This window comes from Macaca mulatta, chromosome 4 (assembly GCF_049350105.2).
Source record: "Macaca mulatta isolate MMU2019108-1 chromosome 4, T2T-MMU8v2.0, whole genome shotgun sequence".
NCBI lineage: Eukaryota > Metazoa > Chordata > Mammalia > Primates > Cercopithecidae > Macaca > Macaca mulatta.
Genome location: NC_133409.1, coordinates 111,845,487 through 111,867,396, shown reverse-complemented (window position 1 = coordinate 111,867,396; position 21,910 = coordinate 111,845,487). Strand labels below are relative to the sequence as shown.

At 36.6% G+C, this 21,910-nt stretch overlaps 1 protein-coding gene across 3 annotated transcripts in view; it reads left to right on the top strand.

Moving 5' to 3' along the window:
• Positions 1-21,225, top strand: part of CD109 (CD109 molecule) — a 140,673-nt gene extending 119,448 nt beyond the window's left edge. For 2 of the 3 annotated variants that reach the window (XM_077999751.1, XM_015136746.3), the window contains exons 24-33: positions 96-177; positions 1,994-2,222; positions 3,233-3,398; positions 5,113-5,303; positions 6,258-6,413; positions 7,464-7,529; positions 10,250-10,392; positions 13,790-13,937; positions 15,865-15,967; positions 18,475-21,225. In XM_077999751.1, coding sequence (XP_077855877.1) covers positions 96-177; positions 1,994-2,222; positions 3,233-3,398; positions 5,113-5,303; positions 6,258-6,413; positions 7,464-7,529; positions 10,250-10,392; positions 13,790-13,937; positions 15,865-15,967; positions 18,475-18,650 — 1,460 coding nt within the window. In that variant the 3' untranslated portion in view covers positions 18,651-21,225. Of the gene's footprint in view, positions 1-95; positions 178-1,993; positions 2,223-3,232; positions 3,399-5,112; positions 5,304-6,257; positions 6,414-7,463; positions 7,530-10,249; positions 10,393-13,789; positions 13,938-14,517; positions 14,773-15,864; positions 15,968-18,474 lie in introns of those variants that run through there. The other variant, XM_077999750.1, reaches the window with a different exon arrangement.
• The last annotated feature ends 685 nt before the right edge of the window (positions 21,226-21,910 follow it).

Here is a 21,910-nt window from a genome sequence, read left to right as displayed (position 1 = left end):
GCCCATATTTCCTCAAAATGAAGTCATAATTAGAAACTTTCATCCATTACAAGTTAATGATTACTTTGAAGATCTGTCCATTTTTATGTCTTTAGGTTACCAGAGGGAACTTCTCTATCAGAGGGAAGACGGCTCTTTCAGTGCTTTTGGGAATTATGACGCTTCTGGGAGCACTTGGTAAGTGTTTTTGCCAACTGAACAAATCTGTGTCATGGAATGAAATTGACAGATATATCTCTATATATTGTAGACTGGGAGGTTACTTTTTCCTTAGTCTGACTTTAAAAAGAAATTTTCTTTTTAAAGTATTATTTTCAAACATTAACAAATCAAATGTTTTTATTTAGAAAAGATAAGTTATAAATCTTTTTGTGTGTGTGTGTAAGAAACAGAAATAAAAATACTTTATGATGATGGTGCAGCTGATAAAATCAGTTAGAAATGCCGGGTGATTGTGGCACAGCTTTTTTCTTAATCTTCCACGACTAATGCAAGTGTTGTGTTAATGGAGTCAAGGTAGTTTCTTTAAGATTTTGTGTGTGTGTGTGTGTGTGTGTGTGTGAGAAAAACAAACACTGATGGAATTAAGTATGAACAGCCAGTTTCCTCCAGACTGGAATCTCTATGTGGCTGATTTTGGATGATTAATCTCTCTTCTTGTACTTATCTTCAATTTCCTATTGTACTCAGAAAAAGATTAACTCACTGTATCAATCAGGATAGACTAGGAGTGCTGTAGTAACAACCAACCTACTCAATCTAAGCAATTAACAGTGAAGGGATTTCTTGTTCTTGCTGCCTTTCCACTGTGGTCAGCAGGGGGCTCTGCAGCTGCCAACGTGTCCACGTCTCCAGTAGGAGGCTCCAGGTTTGCCACAGCCCGGAAAGAGGAGGCTGGAATCTATAGCACTGGCAATTAGAGACTTCATCCTGAATGTATCATTTCTACTCATTTTATCCTTCTCAGAGCTGGTCACGTGGCTATGCCTAACCTCACTGGGGCAGGAAAGTGAATTCCTCTGTGTAACCAAAGTAAAAGAGAACTGGATATTATTGAATATTAGTAATGTTTACCACACGAAACTTGATATAACATGAAACAGATCTGCTTCACATTTTCTCTTGGCCTTGGCCTGAGTCAGGATATAGAACCATAAATAGAAACCTTTTAGTGTTTTAGTGCTTGATGTTCTTTTTACCTCAGTATAGTGTTTTGTAGCAGGGACTGGCCAACTGTTCTGTAAAGGGTCAGATTTTAAGTATTTCAGGCATTTCGGGCCACGTAGAGTCTCTGTTGCATGCTCTTCCCTCTTCCTCCCTCTCCTCCCTCTTTCTTTCCTGTCTTTGTTTTTTTCTTTTCCTTCTCCTTTTAATTTGGCAGGTGGGGGCTGGGGTGGTACACACATAAACAGGCCCTGAGCTGTATTCTGCTTGAGGGCCAGATTTGGGCCGGGCAGATTTGGCCCACAGGCTGCCGTTGGCTAACTCCCATTCTATAGGAGAGAAAAATATTTCCCCCGCTTGAAGTACTACAGTTTGCTTGTGAACTATGTGTACATTTTTCATCCACAGCTTTGGGGTTGAGTGAAGTGTGTCGGAGCTCTTCTTTGGTAAATATCTAGAACAGTCCAAAGATGAATAACCTTGGACAATTTATTTAACTCTGTTGGACTGTCAAATTCTCAGTCTACAAAATAATGGAGCTGGATTACATAATTTCTAAATTCCTTTTCAAATCTGAAATTTTTGAGTCAACATGGAATTTCTTGGCCAAGCTCAAGTGGAAACCAGGTCTGCCTGCTAGAGAGAGTTGCTTCCCTTGTCCCTTTGCTCTTTCTTTTTTGCTTTTTTTCTTTCCTTTGTTCTATCTTCAGTGATTCCCCCTTTGGTGAATCTTCTGATGGGGAGAAAGTGTTGTTGTTTTGCTTGCTCAGTGTTATTTGATGGACCTTATAAAGTGCATTTTATGTAATTTTTTTCCCTTTTCATAAAGGTTGTCAGCTTTTGTTTTAAGATGTTTCCTTGAAGCCGATCCTTACATAGATATTGATCAGAATGTGTTACACAGAACATACACTTGGCTTAAAGAACGTCAGAAATCCAACGGTGAATTTTGGGAGCCAGGAAGAGTGATTCATAGTGAGCTTCAAGGTGGCAATAAAAGTCCAGTAACACTTACAGCCTATATTGTAACTTCTCTCCTGGGATATAGAAAGTATCAGGTATTTCATCTTTAATTTAATAAATGATAGATGGGAAACACAAGGAAGGTAGGTCTTAATGGGTCAAATATGTGTGTGGAAACTTAACAAGTTGCAATTTTACAGCACATGTGAAATCTGAATTTGAGTACTCTTTTGCTTTGCATTTTGTGGCCATGTTCCAAAATCTGAGAATAAAAACATTAACCCACTCTTTCAGAATGACTAAGAGAATTCTAAAAATGCTTTTTAATGTATGTGTTGTACTTGCTATTGGTAAGATAAGTCAATACATGTTTTATCATTGAAAAAGTTAATTTCTGAGGGGAAAGAAAATTATTTAAAATTTGATAATGTGTTCTAGCAAGTTTAGATTGTGAAGGATTTTTTTTTATTTCTAAAACATCATGGAACAGTTACAATATCTGTTAATTTAGTGCTGAGAACACTCATACCCTGAAAAGTGTGTTGAATGGGCATGGATGCCTGGATGAGAATGAGTGTGCATGGAAAGGTATGCTGACGAGCTTAAGTTTGCTCCAGAGCTGTCCTGGTGATTGATACCGTTACTGCTTACTGCCTACTGCATTTTATGAGATCACCAAAGCCATTCTCTTTATTAGGCCCCCCACTATTTTCCTATTCTACTACTAGGCATGTAGAAGCTAAACTTTTCCTGAACTTAGAGCCACAATAACAGAGATCAAATATAAGAAATATATTTCTCAAGCAGTTTGCTGTTCTTGTCTGAGTTTATGATACTGAGTGGGAGAAATACTAGCAAAAGCTCTACATTTTTCTTCCAGGTAATGATGCCTGTTATAAAAACTGAAAAAAAGTATTATTTTCAAAATGCATGGCAAATCTTTAAATGTCAATGATCATGGTTGATTTTCATTGCCTAGGACAAGGTCAGGTGCTTCATAGACACGGAACTTATTTTTTAAATGCATGTTTCAAAGTACTTTTTGTTTCAATATGTGGTAATGGGTTACTTTGGATAGTAAAAAATATACTTTTTTTCTTCCAAGCCTAACATTGATGTGCAAGAGTCTATCCATTTTTTGGAGTCTGAATTCAGCAGAGGAATTTCAGACAATTATACTCTAGCTCTTATAGCTTATGCATTGTCATCAGTGGGGAGTCCGAAAGCGAAGGAAGCTTTGAATATGCTGACTTCGAGAGCAGAACAAGAAGGTAATGTGCCGGGCCCACTTGAGGTTGTTATGCATTATGAAATATATAACTTACGTGAGAAAAATTTTTAGCCAGGTTTGAAATTGATTACATCTACATCTTTTGGTGAAAAGTAAAACACACAATGAGATCAGGATGGGCCTGACATGGCCACAATACTTCTGGTCTCCCCAGGGTTTTTTTCTACAGAATTTCAGGGCTCAGTGTCTCTTTATTCTAGATATGTCATGCCCTATGTCACTTACCCTTTGAGTGTCTGATACCATTTCAGGTTTGGCAGCCTTGTAGTTTTCCAAGACCTTGGGTTCTGGAGAGACTTAGGTTCAAATTCTGGTTCTGCAAGTTACCTTTATGAGGTTCGGTTTTATCAACTGTACAGTGGGAATAACACCTATTTTAGAGTGGCTGTGAGGATTAATGTGCAATGCTGCTGCATAGCAAATGCTCAAAAATAGGAACGAAAATGCTAATTAAAAGAAATGTGAATACCAAAAAACGCTGCTAGTAAGTGGATTATGTGTATTTTATATATGAAGTAGACAGGGATCCAGGTGCGTGTGTGTGTGTGTGTGTAAGAAACAGAGAGAGATGTGAGTGGGTTGGCAGAAATAAGATAATGTCCAGTGATTCAAATTTCTGTTAATTCAAGAAGGGATAATTGTGGAAAGTGTTTAGAGGCTTCTTCTGAGACTGTAAAATATGTTGTATTAACAGTAACTTAGATTGAATCCTTGTTACCTACTCCAAAGCTGGGGACTAGAAGATTATCGCGTAGAGGCTAAAGCAGTCTTTGACATTTTTTCTTGTCTGCTTGGCTAAGTGGTAGTTATGTAGTATTCTACCTAAGTGTAGTCATCATCTAAATAGTAATATTTGAGAGAGGGCACCAAGTGGGATGGTCCTCTGGGGGCTAGAGCAGAATTATCTCTAGGAAGGTTGTTGAGTTAGCTGGGGTTCCTAATTTTTTTCTTGGGGGCTTGAACCTCAAACTCATAACACCAACCTTCAGATAATGAAAATAGGAGAGTCTTCCCAGAATAGTAGAGCTAGTTAATGGCAGATTCCCAGAATAGGATTCTTTTCAATGTGTCCTAAAATATTTTGGGGATGGCCTGGTCAGATAAGTAATGTATATTATCTTCTGGAATATATTATTTTTTTCCTTTTATTTATAGCTATTTAGCCTTGAGCCAAACGTATGGAATTTCTCTTAGGAAAATTATTTTCATGAAAACATCCTCAAATGTAGGCAATGGGAAAAGGATGAAAATTTATAAATATATATGTTGAGCATCCCTAATCCAAAAATCTGAAATCCAAAATGCTCCAATGAGCATTTCCTTTGAGTATTATATCAGTGCTCAAAAAGTTTCAGATTTTTGAGCATTTCAGATTTTGGAATGTATGTATTCTGTAAATATTCCAAAAATTCAAACATAACAGAAATTGGACACACTTCTGACCCCAAGGTTTTTGGATAAGATGTACTTAACTTGTAGTAGTTTAAAAAAGTGACACATAGGCACATGTATACATATGAATGTGTGTGTGTGTTTGTGATAAATACATGTTTGGCATAAATAAATACATGTATACAAATAGATGTATTTTTATGCTAGTTAAGCACAACTTGGACCAGAGTAGGAATATTTAATTGTATAAAATGTAATTTTTCTGGATAATTGATCAGAATGTTTTTATTTTTCTCTTGTAGGAGGCATGCAATTCTGGGTGTCATCAGAGTCCAAACTTTCTGATTCCTGGCAGCCACGCTCCCTGGATATTGAAGTGGCAGCCTATGCACTGCTCTCACACTTCCTACAATTTCAGGCTTCTGAGGGAATCCCAATTATGAGGTGGCTAAGCAGGCAAAGAAATAGCTTGGGTGGTTTTGCATCTACTCAGGTGAGAGATGATAGTTTTTTCCCTTTAAACTATAATATATATAATATATATTTCTTGTTAGATATATTTTATATATCTAATAAAATATAAAATATATTTTATTATATAATTATATATAAAATTTATATTAAAAATTATGTAAAAATGTGTATATATAAAATTATATATAATATAAATATTTAATATAATAAAATATAAAAATAAAATATAGTATATATTATAATATATATAAATTATATATCATGTATTAAAATATATATTTAAGTATTTGGTTGCATTTTTTCCTTGATTTCTTAAAATTACTTTGTAGTTTCAAAGTTTAGTAACTTAAGCAAAAGGCTAAATTCACTGATTTTAATTTTTTTCTCCTCATTATTATGAACTTTATATCTGATATTTATATGGAATAAACCAGTTCCCCATCTACATTTGCCATTTTTCATCTGTGGTAACTGATACAAGAGTAGATGTTCAGTTCCATATAGCAAATATTTTCTATTTTCTTTTCTTCTTTTTGGAAAGGAAAAACTGGAACTTTTAATTTATTGATAATATGTTCATTTATGTGCAAAATTGAGTGGGATTACAAAAATGCTACTAGGATTAACAAGTGAGTTTAGTAACATTGTGGTATAAAAAATCAATGTTCAGAAATCCATTGTATGTATATATGAGCAATGGAAACTCAAATCAAAGTAGCATAAAATGTTAACTATTTAGGGATTAATCTGACAAAAATCAGTAAGATCTGTACACTAAAAACTATGAAACATTTCAGCAAACATTTTCTGAGCCTCTCCTGTACTCTAGGCCAAGGAGATTCAAATATGAGTCAGGGAGCATTCTGCTGTGAAGGAAGGTGATTGAATGTCCAGCAACAAAACACTACTAAATTTACTCTTTGAAGACCTTGACATATACTTATATGTACAAATGTTTTTTTTCCCTCAACAGGATACCATTGTGGCTTTAAAAGCTCTGTCTGAATTTGCAGCCCTAATGATTACAGAAAGGACAAATATCCAAGTGACTGTGACGGGGCCTAGCGCACCAAGTCCTATAAAGTTTCTGATTGACACACACAACCGCTTGCTCCTTCAGACAGCAGAGGTGTGCACAAGGGGCAGTTATTTAAAAATCAGTGTAGACAATTCTTTATGCTGGAATACTGCTTTATTTGTAATCTGTTGATTTCAACAAAGACTTGTTTCCAGAGCTCTGTAGAGGAATAGGGAGAAATGGTGCCCTCCTTTGGTTGAATTTGCTGAGCTCTGGAAGGGCAGGGAACTTTGGAAAGATTGGTGGAACAGGAGAAAACACGGGCACTGTAACATTGAGAAAGGAATGAACATAGAACCCTGTTGCGTTTCTGTTCTTCATAGGTACTGTGCTAGATTACTTTACATATTCTATTGCATTTACTTCTCAAAGTAACTCTAAGAAGTAAGTACATTTATCCCTGTCGTACATATGATAAAACCGAGGCTGAGAGAGGTTAAGTGACTTGCTCAAGATCATGTTACTAGTAACAGTTGAGCTAGGGTTTGAACTCATCATTCCAAAGACCATGTTCTTTTCAGCTGCTCCACATGTCTTCTTAGGAGAATTGATAGAACCAGTATTCTTACTTTAACTGGAATAAAAGAATATGCTAGTTCTTAACTTTATTCCCTTGATAAATTTGTGGGAGGTTGAGTACAATGGATGAAGGTGATAACTTCAATTCTGGAAAGTGAGGAAGAGTGGTGATGATAAAGGAAAAGAAGGAATAAAGTTAGGCACAGTCATAGACAATGTGTTATTGTGCTCCTGGGAAAGCCAGGGGATTAAGCCTTGATTAAGGGAGGTCAGGGGAGGGAGATGACTTTAGTTTCTTGTCTTTTATGCTTCAACCCCAATAGGAGGACAGACTTGTCAGTAGCACTAATGTGCCCTCCCATGAGCAGAGGTGAGGGAGCTTGGGGAGTGTGCACTTTTCCTTCCATCACCTTGCTTACCTATTTGACCCATAGCTTTTGATATGTGAGACAGTATAAAGCTTTTAGTGCTGTCAGTGATTGCTTCTGCTCCTAATGAGGGATAGGACTGATCTGTTGTGCTACTTGGAAGGATCTACATATGGAAAATTAGCCTCATTCACTTTTTTTCACCTTGATTCAGCTTGCTGTGGTACAGCCAACTGCAGTTAATATTTCCGCAACTGGTTTTGGATTTGCTATTTGTCAGGTATGTAATGATGCTTATTTTTTTAAGTTAAATATGACTTTTTATAATAATTATTTGGTTTGGGGCTTTGCTAAATCTTAGATAACTTGAATATAATTCTTAATAATTTACATCTATGACTTAAGCAAGATATATCAGTCTTTAATAAAAAGTATTAGAGATGTTGCCAGCCAGTGAATAGAGAGCAATTATATAGATTGATTTTCTATTTGAAAAATATTTCTTGGATATTATTTGCTTTTTGAAGTGAGGGTTAATGTCCTCCAATGTGATTCCTGATAACAAATACATGTTTTACTTACAATTTCTTAATATTCATCTGAGAATATGAAAGTCAACATGGTAGAATTACTGACTTGAGGGGAGGAATTGTGTCCCTTTAAAATTAATAAAATCTCATATAATAGTAAATATAACAATTAGAGCATAATTATGTTCAATCCTCTGGTACAGAAAGAAAATCTAAAGAAATCTACATTTTTATGGTACAGCGGGAGCTACAATAAAAATGGAAGTAGTATGAAAAATACTGAATAAGATAATCATTACACTAAATAGTACATAAAAATATTGAGGACTTTAAAATCATCTCATTAGAACCTCAAGATAATATGTGATAGGACCCAAAATGGTTGCGTGCTTAGGTAGAAACAAACAACCAAACAACCAAACAAAAACACTGAAACACTTACTGAGAAAGGAAAAAAATGGCTATTATGGAGAAAAAGTACTTTTTTCAAAAACCAGCACTATCATTCTAGTTGAGAGAGCAGATATACTTGCTGAGTAGGGCAGGTATACTTTGCTAAGCAGGTATAATTTAGAAACTTCCAAATAATTCTAAGATTATTTTGCATTACACTCAGAATACAGTACACATTTTTTAAAACTAAAGGAAAAATGATCACAGTGAAAAGGAATGGTATTTAGTGAAAAGGTCAGAAAGAGAAAGTAAACAATTTATTTCGATCTTTACTAACAAAGACCATGGGAAAATTCTCATTCTCAAACTGTCTTGCAATCCAAGAGTAAATCTAAAAGTAAATATGCTGTGTATTCTAGATAAAATTGAAAAACTATATGTACTTAAATCACCAAGTTGGTTGGAATTCATTTTTGATAAACCAAATGTAGAGAAATTACTGAAACCAAGTGATGTTTTACTTGAGGCTTGAAGCACACAGGGGTGAATGTGGTACTTGCTGGTCAGAATGTTCATCAATCCCATGTCAATCTCATAATGCAGAAAACAAAAGGAAGGAACCAGTAGGCACTTCTCATGAGGGAGGAAAAAAAATTACAAAGAAGTTGGACACCCAGAAATGGGTATTGAGATTTCTTACAGTTGATATTTTTATATGTGCTCTGGAAAAAGGAAGGCAAAGAAAACTCATGAGTTTGTAGTAAATATTACCCTCTTTTGGGTAATAAAATATTAAACTGTTGGAAATAAACTGCAAGATCTTTTAAAGTTCCCTGAGTGAGCAGTTGAGCTTTATTGCCAAATGTAAACCCTAATACTTAGTTATGGATGGGCATTAATTATGACCCGAGAGACAAATAGAGTAGTCCTTGTTTGTTTCCTGATAGCATTGGTCTCTAAAGGGATAATTGCATGCCACTGAAAGGGGAATGATGGAAATAATAGAGAGCATCTCTCCAATTTTATGAGACTATTCTTCAACTGCTTCAGGAATATTCTATAATTTAATCGTTATACTTTAAGGAAGAGTTGACAAATGTCCAAAGTAAGATAACCAGAAGGATCAAGTGGATGACAGATTATATGAGTTTGGATTGTGGCAGAATAAGAAGACTGCAACTTTTAGATTTGAAAAATGAAGGCTTAGAGGACTTTTTTAAGTGTGCAAATCCATGAGGGACATTAGATGTTAGTTCTGAGGTGTGTGTGTGTGTATGCACATGTGCATATGTGTATGTGTGTTAGGTATAAGTTAAAAGAAAACACAACCTTACAAAGTAACAGTAAGCTTTACGAACCTTGTTATAAAAAAGGGGATGAGGTAAAACATTTAAGTAGATTGCAATCCATCCGGGGATGAGACTGGACTAGGAAGTTTTGAGTACGTGCCTAAGCTTCTGATTTAGGATCCCTTTGAGAAAGACGCAGGTCCTCAGGCTCTCCCATTATGTCTACAGCACCTTTAACATCAGTGGTGGGTACAGAGTAGATGCCGAGAAAGACCCAGTTGACCTGAAAGCTGTCATTTATTTTATCATCTTTGACAAACGTTGTATGAACAAAAAGAATCCTCAGCAATGTTCAGCTAAGGCTCTTCAATGTTTTAGTTTTGATTTATCCTACTGAGAGTTTGTGAAGTTCTAGTTAGAGAGAAATGACTCCATTTGGGCAACTAATTTCCTTAGAAATTAGTGAATGCTCTCAAGATGGTTTTTTCCTCAAGGGAATGTTTACCCTCTTTGACAAAACATTATCCCCAAATATCGCCCATGGTGTTTTATTGTACTTGTTTTGGAATATTACCTAACAATGTTAAAAATAATTTTATAAATTGTAATACTACTTGTTAATAGTGATACTTTGTTAGCAAGTAAAATTGATTTTTTTTTCTAGTTTGAAGATTAAAAATCTTACTGGGTCCATCCAAAGAGAATCATTACCTAATACAGTATTTAGAAGGCATAATGATAGAAGTTTATGTCCAATTTGTTATTTATGCTAGTTTATTTTTTTACAGCTCAATGTTGTATATAATGTGAAGGATTCTGGGTCTTCTAGAAGACGAAGATCTATCCAAAATCAAGAAGCCTTTGATTTAGATGTTGCTGTAAAAGAAAATAAAGATGATCTCAATCATGTGGATTTGAATGTGTGTACAAGGTAAGTGTCTGCTTAGGTCTCTCTCCTTTTTTTCCTTTAGAAAATAGACTTGAAGGTTTAATTATTTATAGTTGTCTAACTATATAGATATAAGAAGTTATATTGAACAAAGAATTCAATTATGTACTACACTTCAGATTACAAACTAGAAATACTACTAATTATATTCAAGCATTTATTAGATGCATACAAAAATTATTTACAGGTTTTCCCTGAATGTATAACAAATTTGAATAGAACAGTGTGTATATAAATTAATAAAACTCAGGTCTAATTTAGGAAATCATATTTAATACTTAGAATGGTTATTTCTTGTTATGAGTTATTTTTCTGTTGAAATAATTATTTCAGGTTCATACTGAACTTTAACTGTTAGGCATTTAACCCAAAACTTTATGATAACATGCAAATTCAATCAAGAGGACAGGTTTTTTTTTATATACATTGAAAATATTCCAGTATAGGAGTTTCTCATATTGGATAATTAGACACTTAACAGCTGAAGCTTCTGGGAGTACTTTTTAAGTTGACTCTTAAATTGTTCTATATCCAAAGCATCTGAGAATCTTGTTAAGTAATAAAGAAAAAGGATTCTACCTCAACCCTACCAACTTCACAGTAAGACTGGGAAGCTGCAGAGTTTTGGTCATTCCACTGCACACAGGAATTTGAGCACACTCCTTGTGAAAGTTTTTGAATAGAGGCTTCACATTTTTTTCTTTCGTGAATCTATTCTGTTACATCTGCCTTATTTGGTCTTGAGCTGGGACTTAAAGATGCTCTGGCATTGAGGAGCTGCTGTTTGCTCTTCTAAAATATCCCATAGTGTCCTGGTTTCACTGAGCTTATTGTTGAACTAGAAGTCCCTGGTGTGGTCCTGAGCTGGCAGATGTTCTTCAAGGTCATCTCTGGGTGTTCATCCAGGTGGCCAGCCTTCACAGCCATTGCCTGGACCCAGTCTCCACCATTACCGCTACTGTCTGTCTTTATCTTTAGACCTTCTTGTTCATGATTTTGGGGTAAAATGTCCCACATTTGTCCCATTCTTCACCTTCTTGGGCATTTTGGGCCAGCAGTAAGAGGATATCAGAATCTCTGCAGTGGCATCCTTTTCAGCTGAGAAGAAAGTGGGACTCCAATTATTTTTTACTAGTCTTCCAATTGGTCTCTGTTATAGAATAACAACTTCAAGTTATTATTATTATTATTATTATTATAATAAACAATAACAACCTACAGTGATTACAAACTTATATGCCAGGCACCGCACCAAACACTTTTACATGCATATCATTTAATTCTTACAGTAACTCTGTAAAGTATGTGTTATTATTATCCCTGCTTTTCTCAAATTCCTGACCTCAAGTGATCTTCCTGCGTTGGCCTCCCAAAGTGCTGGGCTTACAGGCATGAGCCACTGTGCCCTGCCTATTCCTGCTTTTCTCATTCATTTATTTATTCCCTCAGCAAGTATTGGTTGAGCCTCTACTATGTGCCAGGCATGGTGTCTGTGTGTCAGGTGTGGGAATGTAATTGTAAGCCAAAAAAGACACAAGCTCTGCCCTTGTGGAACTTGCTGTTTGAGATGGATACAGAAATTAATGGAAACAATCCCCTAAGCAAGTCTCAAATTCCAATTTTGAAAAGGGCAAAGAAGAAGACCCTCATGGAGTTATGAGAGGGAGACTTTTACCTCTTAAGAGACATCAGGTGAAGAAACATGAGGAAAATGAGGTGGAGCCAGGATTCAGACTATGAAGATACCTCGGCATTTATAGGGGTTCATGTAAGAATGCAGGATTTCCAATCTTAAGCATCAGGAATCAGATGGACAACAGAGTTTGGGTGGTAGGTAGAGCCTGAAGAAGGGAACTGTTTTCATGTGAGGGTAGGGGTTTCATAAAAAGGGTTTAAATGCTGCTACTAGTTTTCTGAGAAAAATCTGGTATGAAAGACAAATAATATTTAAGTGTATTTTTTCACCAGCACATTATAAAAAAGAGGAAATGACGAGTTGATGGGTGCTGACGAGTTGATGGGTGCAGCACACCAACATGGCACAAGTATACACATGTAACAAACCTGCACGTTGTGCACATGTACCCTAGAACTTAAAGTATAAAAAAAAAAAAAAAAAGATTACCTGATATTTCAGACACTTTATCCTATCAACAGGGTCCAAGACCTTACCTCATACCAGGCTTTCTGTGTGGCATGATAGTTTAACAAATTCTGCCCCAGGCTGGTAGAGAGATCAGATCAACCAAGGTACTTTTAATATGTACCAAAAGTATAATCTGCATTGTGCTTTTAAATGTTTAAGCATATTGACTGCTTTTTCTCATCTATATTTTTTCTCATATGCAAACACCTCTAGTTTCAATCCATTTATTAGTTCTTAATAACATCTACTTTGGCTCAGTGCATTGCCAGCAGATGGTTTCAGTTGCTTGGGATTGCAGAACTGGCTGAAGTCAGCAGTTGTACTCTATGGCTTTTCAATCAGTCATGTTTGGCAGGCATAGGTTTTCTGCTCTAAAAAGCAAGGTTTTTCTAACAGCCCTTCTTGCTTTTGCCGTTTAAAAGGACAACAGGTACTAACTTAATGCTATGATCCTTTTAAATTGGAGGCAAACATCTTTCCATACTCACTTAGCTGGGCTCCTTCTGCTCCAAATGAAAAACTCTTGCCATCAATTCATTTTAGAAAAATATTTATTTGTAAGGAGATAAAATGTTGTTGGTGCCCGGATCCTCTGATGCTCACATCATGTACAACAGGGTGAGAGAAGGATGCAGTGTAATAAAACTTTCCAAGGCTTGTAATTCCCTCATGGTGTCCAAAGAAAACACAAAATGTTCTTCAAGTATATGGGAGAACAAAGGGAAGGCCTTTCCCTACTGGTCTGAAGTTTCTAAAACCAGATGAATAAAAGGTTGCTAAGAACTTGGATGGGACTATCACTAAGTGGTCAAGTGATGCCTCCTTCTCAGGGCCTGGCTTTCTTGGAAGTTTGGTGCTGTCAACTTTTGATAAAAGAAAAAGTGCAATTCGGTTTGGAATCACTGCTAGAAAATAGAGTTGTCTGTTGAAAGGATGTATGTTGTACTGTCACAGTTTATAAGCACAAGCCTGTTACACTGCAGGCATTGTACACTATCTGTCAGATGAACACATTGTTGTATCATTGTTCCTTATATGGTTGAAAGTTATAAGATTACCACACATGTAAGAAAACGATAACCTGTTTTAAAATTCTCTATAGTGAATTTTATTTGAACTCAAACAGTATTTGGAATAACATTTGGTGGGTTTGATTTTTGTATGAAGATAATTTGATAACAGCTGTGGGTTTTTCCTGAGGAGTTTTCATTCATCTCCCCCTCTTTGATTTAGGTTTTTGGGCCCAGCTAGGAGTGGCATGGCTCTTATGGAAGTTAATCTACTAAGTGGCTTTATGGTGCCTTCAGACACAATTCCTCTGAGCGAGACAGTGAAGAAAGTGGAATATGATCATGGAAAACTCAACCTCTATTTAGATTCTGTAAGTAGGAAAACATAAGGTAACCTGTTGACAAAGCTACTATGTTTTGTGTTCGGATGTCTACCTTACTTTAAGTATGTTTTCTTTAAGTCATTGTTATTTCAAGTTTTTGTGTCCCTGAATGAGTTTAACATGGCAACCATATACTTATCTCCATTAGAAAGACATAACTATAAAATCAGTTTAGAGAGTTGCTGTTAATGACGAGCCTGATGCAGGTCTTCGTAACTAAATCTTTATTTCATGCCAGATGTGAAATACATAGAAATTTCCATATTATTATTAAAACAGTTCAGTCTAGATCTGAATTTGAGAGCCTCTTTGCCTCAGGGAATTGCCTAGGCTGGAGTGCAGTTGTGCAATCATAGCTCACTGCAACCTCCAACTCCTGAGCTCAAGTGATCCTCCCACTTTAGGCTCCTGAGTAGCTGGGACCACAGGTGCATGCCACCTTGCCTAGATAATTTCATGAGAATTTTTTTTATAGAGACAGGGTCTCACTTTGTTGCCCAGGCTGGTTTTGAACTCCTGGCTTCAACTGATCTTCTGGTCTTGGCCTCTCAAATTGTTGGGATTACAGATGTGAGCCGCGATGCCTGGCTGGAAGACGAATGCCTTCATTACACATTTTAAAATTCTTCCATGAAGCTTCTAACAAACCTTGAAGGGGTTAATGTTCTTACCTTGAAAAATTACGTGCTAAATCATGGAGGATTATTCTCAGAGATTTGATCTCGACATAGAATTATTACATAACCTTCATGTACTCTTTCCATCGCTGAATGACTACTACTGATTCGAGAATAAGGTGAATACAATGTGTAGGTGAAGGTAAGTGAAGAATTCCAGACTCTGCTTGGTATGTCTCAAAACTGGTGGTATGTAAGTTTATTCTTTTCTTATAGCATTTATATGAGCTTCATAGGTTGAATTGATATTGAGTTCATAGTATTCTAAGGATTTCATATTACCTGGGTGGGTTTGATGTTTCTTATTTCAGTTTTGCTAAGTATGAATCAGAAATATATTGCTAAATATGTACTTTTAAAAAGACAGTTCTTGAATGTTCTCATTTGTTTTAGCACTTCAAAACCTCTTTGGTTCAAGCCCCGTTAAAACTAATTCAGTCTCAATATAATGTTAAATAACAGTCTCTAGATTCTTTTGCTCTTTAGGAATTATCTTACATTAATCACTGCTCGAAAGCCATGGGCCTGATTTGGAACTTAAAAAACAAATTTAAGGTTTTAATTTAGTAGTGTAATTGGTTTTGGAGTTTGTCTTCTATCTTTGATGCTCTTGTTAATGGTTATTTTAATTTGAGTGCCCAGCACTCTTTGAGTGGTCAGTTTGACTTTTCATTTACTACTATTGGCAAATAAGGGAATGTTTGAAGGAATTTACTAATTTCTGATTCTTTAACGAGTGTTGTTTGCCAAATTGGCCAAATCTATTCCTCTTGGAGACAGAGAGGCTGGCCTTGTGTACCCCATCTCAGTCATTGGCTGTGGAGTACAGCCCCATCTTAGTTACCTCACGTACTGGGTAACAGGGCTTGCATGAACTGAGGGCGATTCCCAGGAGAAGGAGGCTGCTGTGAGCCATTAGTAGTAACTGGGGGTGGGGTACACCATCTGAGACAGGAGATCTAGGAACATGCACCCTCAGGCTTGCTACTTACTTAACCACTCTAATTCTCAGTATCCCATTCAGCAAAATGGAACTAAGAACAATACCTTTTTGTAAGCATTGTTTTACAAGTTAAATAACATAGTTCATAGGAAGTACTTACTGCAGTATCTGACATGTAGAAATCCTCCTTAAGTGTTAGTCTCTGTTTCCTAAAATGGTAAGAAAAAGAAATGTCTTTACTTAATGATGAACACACAGTGTGCCAACCCCTTAAGACTGTTTTGCATTTCTCAAGGTAAATGAAACCCAGTTTTGTGTTGATATTCCTGCTGTGAGAAACTTTAAAGTTTCAAATACCCAAGATGCTTCAGTGTCCATAGTGGATTACTATGAGCCAAGTAAGTATGCTCTGGAGTTCTTAATACTTTAGAAATTAAGCCAGGCATTCGTTCACTTATTGGAAGTGACCATCTGTTGGATTGGTTCTGTGGCGAGGGCAGGATTTGGTAGGAGGAAGTATAGGCGGTGGGGAGGCAGGAAGTGAGCATCCCATTTCAGTGAAGACTATTGATAATTTACAAGGGTCACATGATAGGTTTTAGCATATGAAATTTAAACACGATATTTTTTTTTCATGTTTTAGGTTTTTAACTCTCACAATTAAAACTTTACAAAGAAAAATTGACATAGAGAGTCCAGTTATGTTTCATTTGCAAGGTATTGCTTCTATTCCAAGCACCCATTCCATCTGGTTCCAGCTTTAAAATGGGAGTTCTTCTAAAAGTAGAGCTACCATTTGTTCCCACAATCTCATTACTGGGTATATACCCAAAGGACAATACATTGTTCTACCAAAAAGACACCTGCACTCATATGTTTATTGCAGCACTAATTCACAATAGCAAAGACAGGGCATTGACCTAGCTGCCCATAAACTGTGGATTGGATAAAGAAAATGTGGTACATGTACATCATGGAATACTATACAGCTGTAAAAAAGAAGTAAATTATATCTTTTGCAGCAACATGGATGCAGTGGAAGGCCATTATTCTAAGTGAATTAATGCAGAAACAGAAAACCAAATATCACATGTTCTCACTTATAAGTGGGAGCTGAACATTGGGTACACATGCACATAGAAATGGGAACAGTAGACACTGGGGACTTCAAAAGTGGGGAGGGAGAGAGGGGAACAAGGGCTGAAACACTCTCTGTTGGGTACTATGTTCATTATTTGGGTGACAGGGTCAATAGAAGCCCAAACCTCAGCATCACATAATATACCCTTGTAACAAATTTGTACATGTACCCTTGAATAGTAAATAAATAAATAACAAATAATAAATAAAATGGGACTTCTTCAGGAGAGAACATGAACAGCATCTGCAATGCAGTAGCATTGGCTGGAGTTAACTGTTTCTCTATCAAGGGACTCTGGTGTTTTGCTGAAACCTACCCTTGATAACATGTTTTTAAAAGTGCATCAAGAAAAATATAGCCTGTTTGGAGAATAACTTGAGCTTCTTTGATTTTTCTGGTAACTCATTTTTATAAAATGATGGAAATTTAGGATGTAAAAAGAGAGAGCTGGTCTGGAGATGGCCCAAGTTTAATAGGACGAATCCATGTTCAGTCAGAGTGACTTTTTCTATGTGATCTCTGGCCTAATGTTTCTAATTGTAATATGTCTTATTTTGAATAAGCACTTGTGGTGGCTCAGAATCATCACAATGCATGAGACGCATGAGCATTTTTATGTGTTAGGTCGTTGTAGATAATTACACTTTAAATGAGATGAACTAGTTCCCATTGTTATTAGTGCTTCAGAGAGTATTCAAGACTAAGATGTAGCACCAGTTCTCTCCTCTTAGTCAACAAGCCAGTTCCTCTTGTCTTTTGCCTCCTGTTGGCGCTGAGGAAGAGGATTCACCCAGGTTCTTGTGGGACATTTGGGAAACAGTGATGTGACACTTTTTTCCTAGTGGACGGATGGAATACACTGTGGAGACCCAATGACAGTAACTAGTTATCCAACTTTATTACTTAACTTAGTTGCAAAATTCCCCAACTTATATTTCTTGGGTACATGGGGAACATTTTAAACATTTGAGAAACAAAAATAATTCAATCTATGCAAATTTTTATGGAAAACAACTTACTTATGAGGAGGCCATTTTAAAATGAAAATATGGGAAAGATCAGAATAAGCTAAACCTTCCAACCCATTTTAAAAAATCCCGAAACACATTTACGATATGGACAACAGTCTCTGAAAAATCATGAATAAATTTGACAATAGAATATGTTTTTAAAACATTATAAAACTCATTTATGTTTTACAGTGAGTTTACTGTGGTGTTATAGGTACTTTATGTAGTTTTTTCATGTTAGCTTTTAGATACTATATGCTCAATGTTTTAAAACAAGGTATTGCATAGGCAGTCTTCCCTTCATATTTATGCATTTTTTTACTAGAGCCCAGGGTAAATGCCTCTTTTCAGTAGTTCTAATGATTAGAATTTGATTTGAGTGCATAGAGAATGTCATCCTAAAATAAACTCTTGAGGAGGTTAAACAGTCCTCAACTGAAAATTCTCCCTGATGCAGTAAGAGATGAAAGTGGTGCTTTTGATTGCAGTGTGCAGCTGCAGTCTATTTGCTGTCTTTTAATGCTGGCCAACTGCTGGTGGTAGACAGATTGGACTGAATGCATTGTTTCTCTTTTGGATTTGGTTAGTATTTTGGATCATTCTTGGACATTTCAGTTGTTTCTTGTAAAGAAAAATAAAATTAGGTGAAGAATGGAAAACTCAGAAAAGTGTATCGAAATGCTCTTATGTTTTGGCAAAGTCAAGGTTTCTAAACAAGGGAGCCGTGTGAACTGATGTCTGCTTCTTTGAACAGGGAGACAGGCGGTGAGAAGTTACAACTCTGAAGCGAAGCTGTCCTCCTGTGACCTTTGCAGCGACGTCCAGGGCTGCCATCCTTGTGAGGATGGAGCTGTAGGCTCCCATCATCACCCTTCAGTCATTTTTATTTTCTGTTTCACGCTTCTGTACTTTTTGGAACTTTGGCTGTGATTTATTTTTAAAGGACTCTGTGTAACACTAACATTTCCAGTAGTCACATGTGATTGTTTTGTTTTCATAGTGGAATACTGCTTCTATTTTGAAAACAGTTTTTTTTTCTTTCTATGGGGTTATGGGGGTGGTGTACAACAGGTCCTAGTATGTATAGCTGCATAGATTTCTTCACCTGATCTTTGTGTGGAAGATCAAAATGAATGCAGTTGTGTGTCTATATTTTCTCCTTTCAAAATCTTCTAGAATTTTTTTGGAGGTGTTTGTTTTCTCCAGAATAAAGGTGTTATTTTAGAATAGGCATTCTCCTCATTTTGTGAAAGAAATGAACGTAGATTCTTAAGCATTATTACACATCCATGTTTGCTTAAAGATGGATGTCCCCAGGAATGGGAGAAAACAGCTAGCAGGAGGAGCTTCATCTGTTCCCTTCCCACCTCCAACCTAACCCTACTGCCGACCCCACCCCAACCCACCCCATGCCCAGTGGTCTCAGTAGATATTTCTTAACTGGAAATTCTTTCTTTGTAGAATCTACATGGTGAATTTTTTTTTTTAAGTGGCACGGTCTTTTTCTGCTCGAAACCTGATCACACACCCCAGCCATTTCCCTCCCTCTCTTTCTCTTTTGTAGAGAAATGTGAGGGGCAGTACATTTCCCTGTGCTTTGCACACCATCTCAGAGGTTGAGGAGCATACTGAAAACTGCCCTGGGGGTTGCTGGGTGTGCTGTGTCCTTCCCACATCCTCAGCCCCACACCAGCTCTATTTCAGGGGTGAGAGTCAGAGAGCACAGAAATATGTGCCTCATGGGACTTCGATTAGAAGATCCTAGACCAGGAGACACTGTGAGCCAGGAGTACAGCAAAATACTAGATAAGTCACTGCAGACCAACCTCCCCGCAGTTTGGGAAAGAAGCTGGGTTTGTGGAGAATCAGAGCATCTTGACATGATTGCTGACCTACAGATCCCTGGCATTGGCCCGGGATCCTGTGTCAACTGTTCTAGGCTCAGGGGTGTGAGCATCAGACTGCCAGTTGTCTAGTGACATCTCATGCTGGCTGTGAACTTTTAAGATCCCCGAATCCTGAGCACCTCAATCTTTAGTTGCCCTGTATTCTGAAGGGTAATATAATTTATCTGGATGGACATTTTAAAGATGAATCCCCCTTTTTTCTTTTCCTCATTATCTCTTTCTTTTCTTTCCTTCTCCCTTTCTTCTTTGCCTTCTAAATATACTGAAATAATTTAGATATGTGTCAACAATTAATGATATTTTACTCAATCTAAGAAATGGTTTAGTTTTTCTCTTTAGCTCTATGGCATTTCTCTCAAGTGGACATGGGAAAAAGTAATTGCCATGGGCTCCAAAGAATTTGCTTTGTTTTCAGCTATTTAAAAATAAATCCATCAAAAAGAAGGTATGCAAATGTATCTTTTAAAGTTGTTTTTTAAAAATGCTCTTGCTTTAGTGAATTTTCAGAAATTGTAGTGGAATGGATGCTCATATATTGCTTATGGATATTTTGGATACCAGGGTAGGAATAACTGACAATCAGTATTTTAAAGCTGGCAAACCTATACGTAGAAAATAGATTCTCAGACAGTGGTCTATGAAGAGGGCAGTTAAGTATCGAATACCTACTTTTCTTGCCTTTTTTTTTTTTAGTGGGAAAAAGTTTCTAGATCTCTTACACTTCTGACACAATCTGTTCTAAAACAGGCACTTGTTATGCTGGGGCCTCCTTGTAAACGTGTTTTTGCCCTTTATACTCTGGGAATTCTTTAAAGGTGAAATCATCTTATAAAGAAATCGGGGGAGGGTCTTGGCAAAGGATTTTCCCTTCCTCTTCCCTGGCCTGGGAACCTTATACTGACAATCAATACTTTATATTTTAAAGTACATAATTTATAGTTAACTTTTAGTGTAATATATTAGGAAACACTAGAATGGAAAGGCCATTGGAAGACAGGTCGTATCTTTTTCAGACCATATTTCCTTGTTTAAAAACTAGCATTTGAATACTTTTTCTATGAAGAACTCCAAGTTTTCAAGTTAAAAGTCACCTCCTAGGCCAGGCACAGTGGCTCACACCTGTAATCCTAGCACTCTGGGAGGCTGAGGCAGGTGGATCATAAGGTCAGGAGTTTGAGACCAGCCTGGCCAATTTGGTGAAACCCTGTCCATACTAAAAATATAAAATTTAGCCAGGCATAGTGGCATACACCTGTAGTCCCACCTACTCAGGAGGCTGAGGCAGGAGAGTCACTTGAACCTGAGAGACAGAGGTTGCAGTGAGCCGAGATTGCGCCACTGCACTCCCGCTTGGGGGACTGAGCGAAACTCCATCTCAAAAAACAAAAAACAAAAAAGTCACCTTGTAACTCATCTCTTTTTATTGTAAGTTTATTAAAAGTGAAGAGGACAACAATGAGAAGGAAGAGAAAGGGTTAGCAAGCACTGCCTCCTGGGGCATGGGGCTGTGCAGGTGTCCCGGCCACTTCTTCCTTCATACTTCCCTTAGAGAACTTGCTCTGCTACAAGCAGTGGGGTTGGACTAAAAGTGATTAAAATACCACAGGCATAAGGAGAAAAGGAGAATATGTAGTAGTAATAATTAATAGTATAAATTATTTTCTTCATATGATATGAGTAATAATATTAACTCATTTCACCATTAAGATTGCTTATGCTGAAGCTCTTCCATTTAGAATACTGTCAATGTCATTTACTGGTATGAACTAAAGTCCCCCTTCTTTTCTACTCACTGTGAACCTTAGTAAAACACCAGCATATCTCACCTCCCTTTCTGATTGGCCAATGCTTCCAGAGACTGAATGTTGGGAAAACCTAGTAGCCAAACAATTCTAGGACAGAATAACACTTTTATATTTGGTTTCCCCATCTTACTACCTTTAGTTAGAGTTTTAAAAAAGAAATTCAAGCCCATTAAAATATGCCTGGTCAATGAAATGCTTCCTTTTATTGTGTTCTATTGTACTTTGTTTTTCAAAACATTCTAAAAATAGTATCTTTGGTTTAATATTTTGGATTATATATTATAATCTGAGGAGCATTTTGCTTATATAGAATCCAGATATATTTCTGTTACTTAGGAGTTGTTACTTACATGTGCAATACCGTATCCTGCACGTGGGAATTTTCAGAATTGTAGATAGCATAACTCTCCCTGCTCCTGTTGTTTTGAGCCTAGGTATAATTTTTTTTTTTTTTTTAGAAAAAGATGTATTTAGCTTT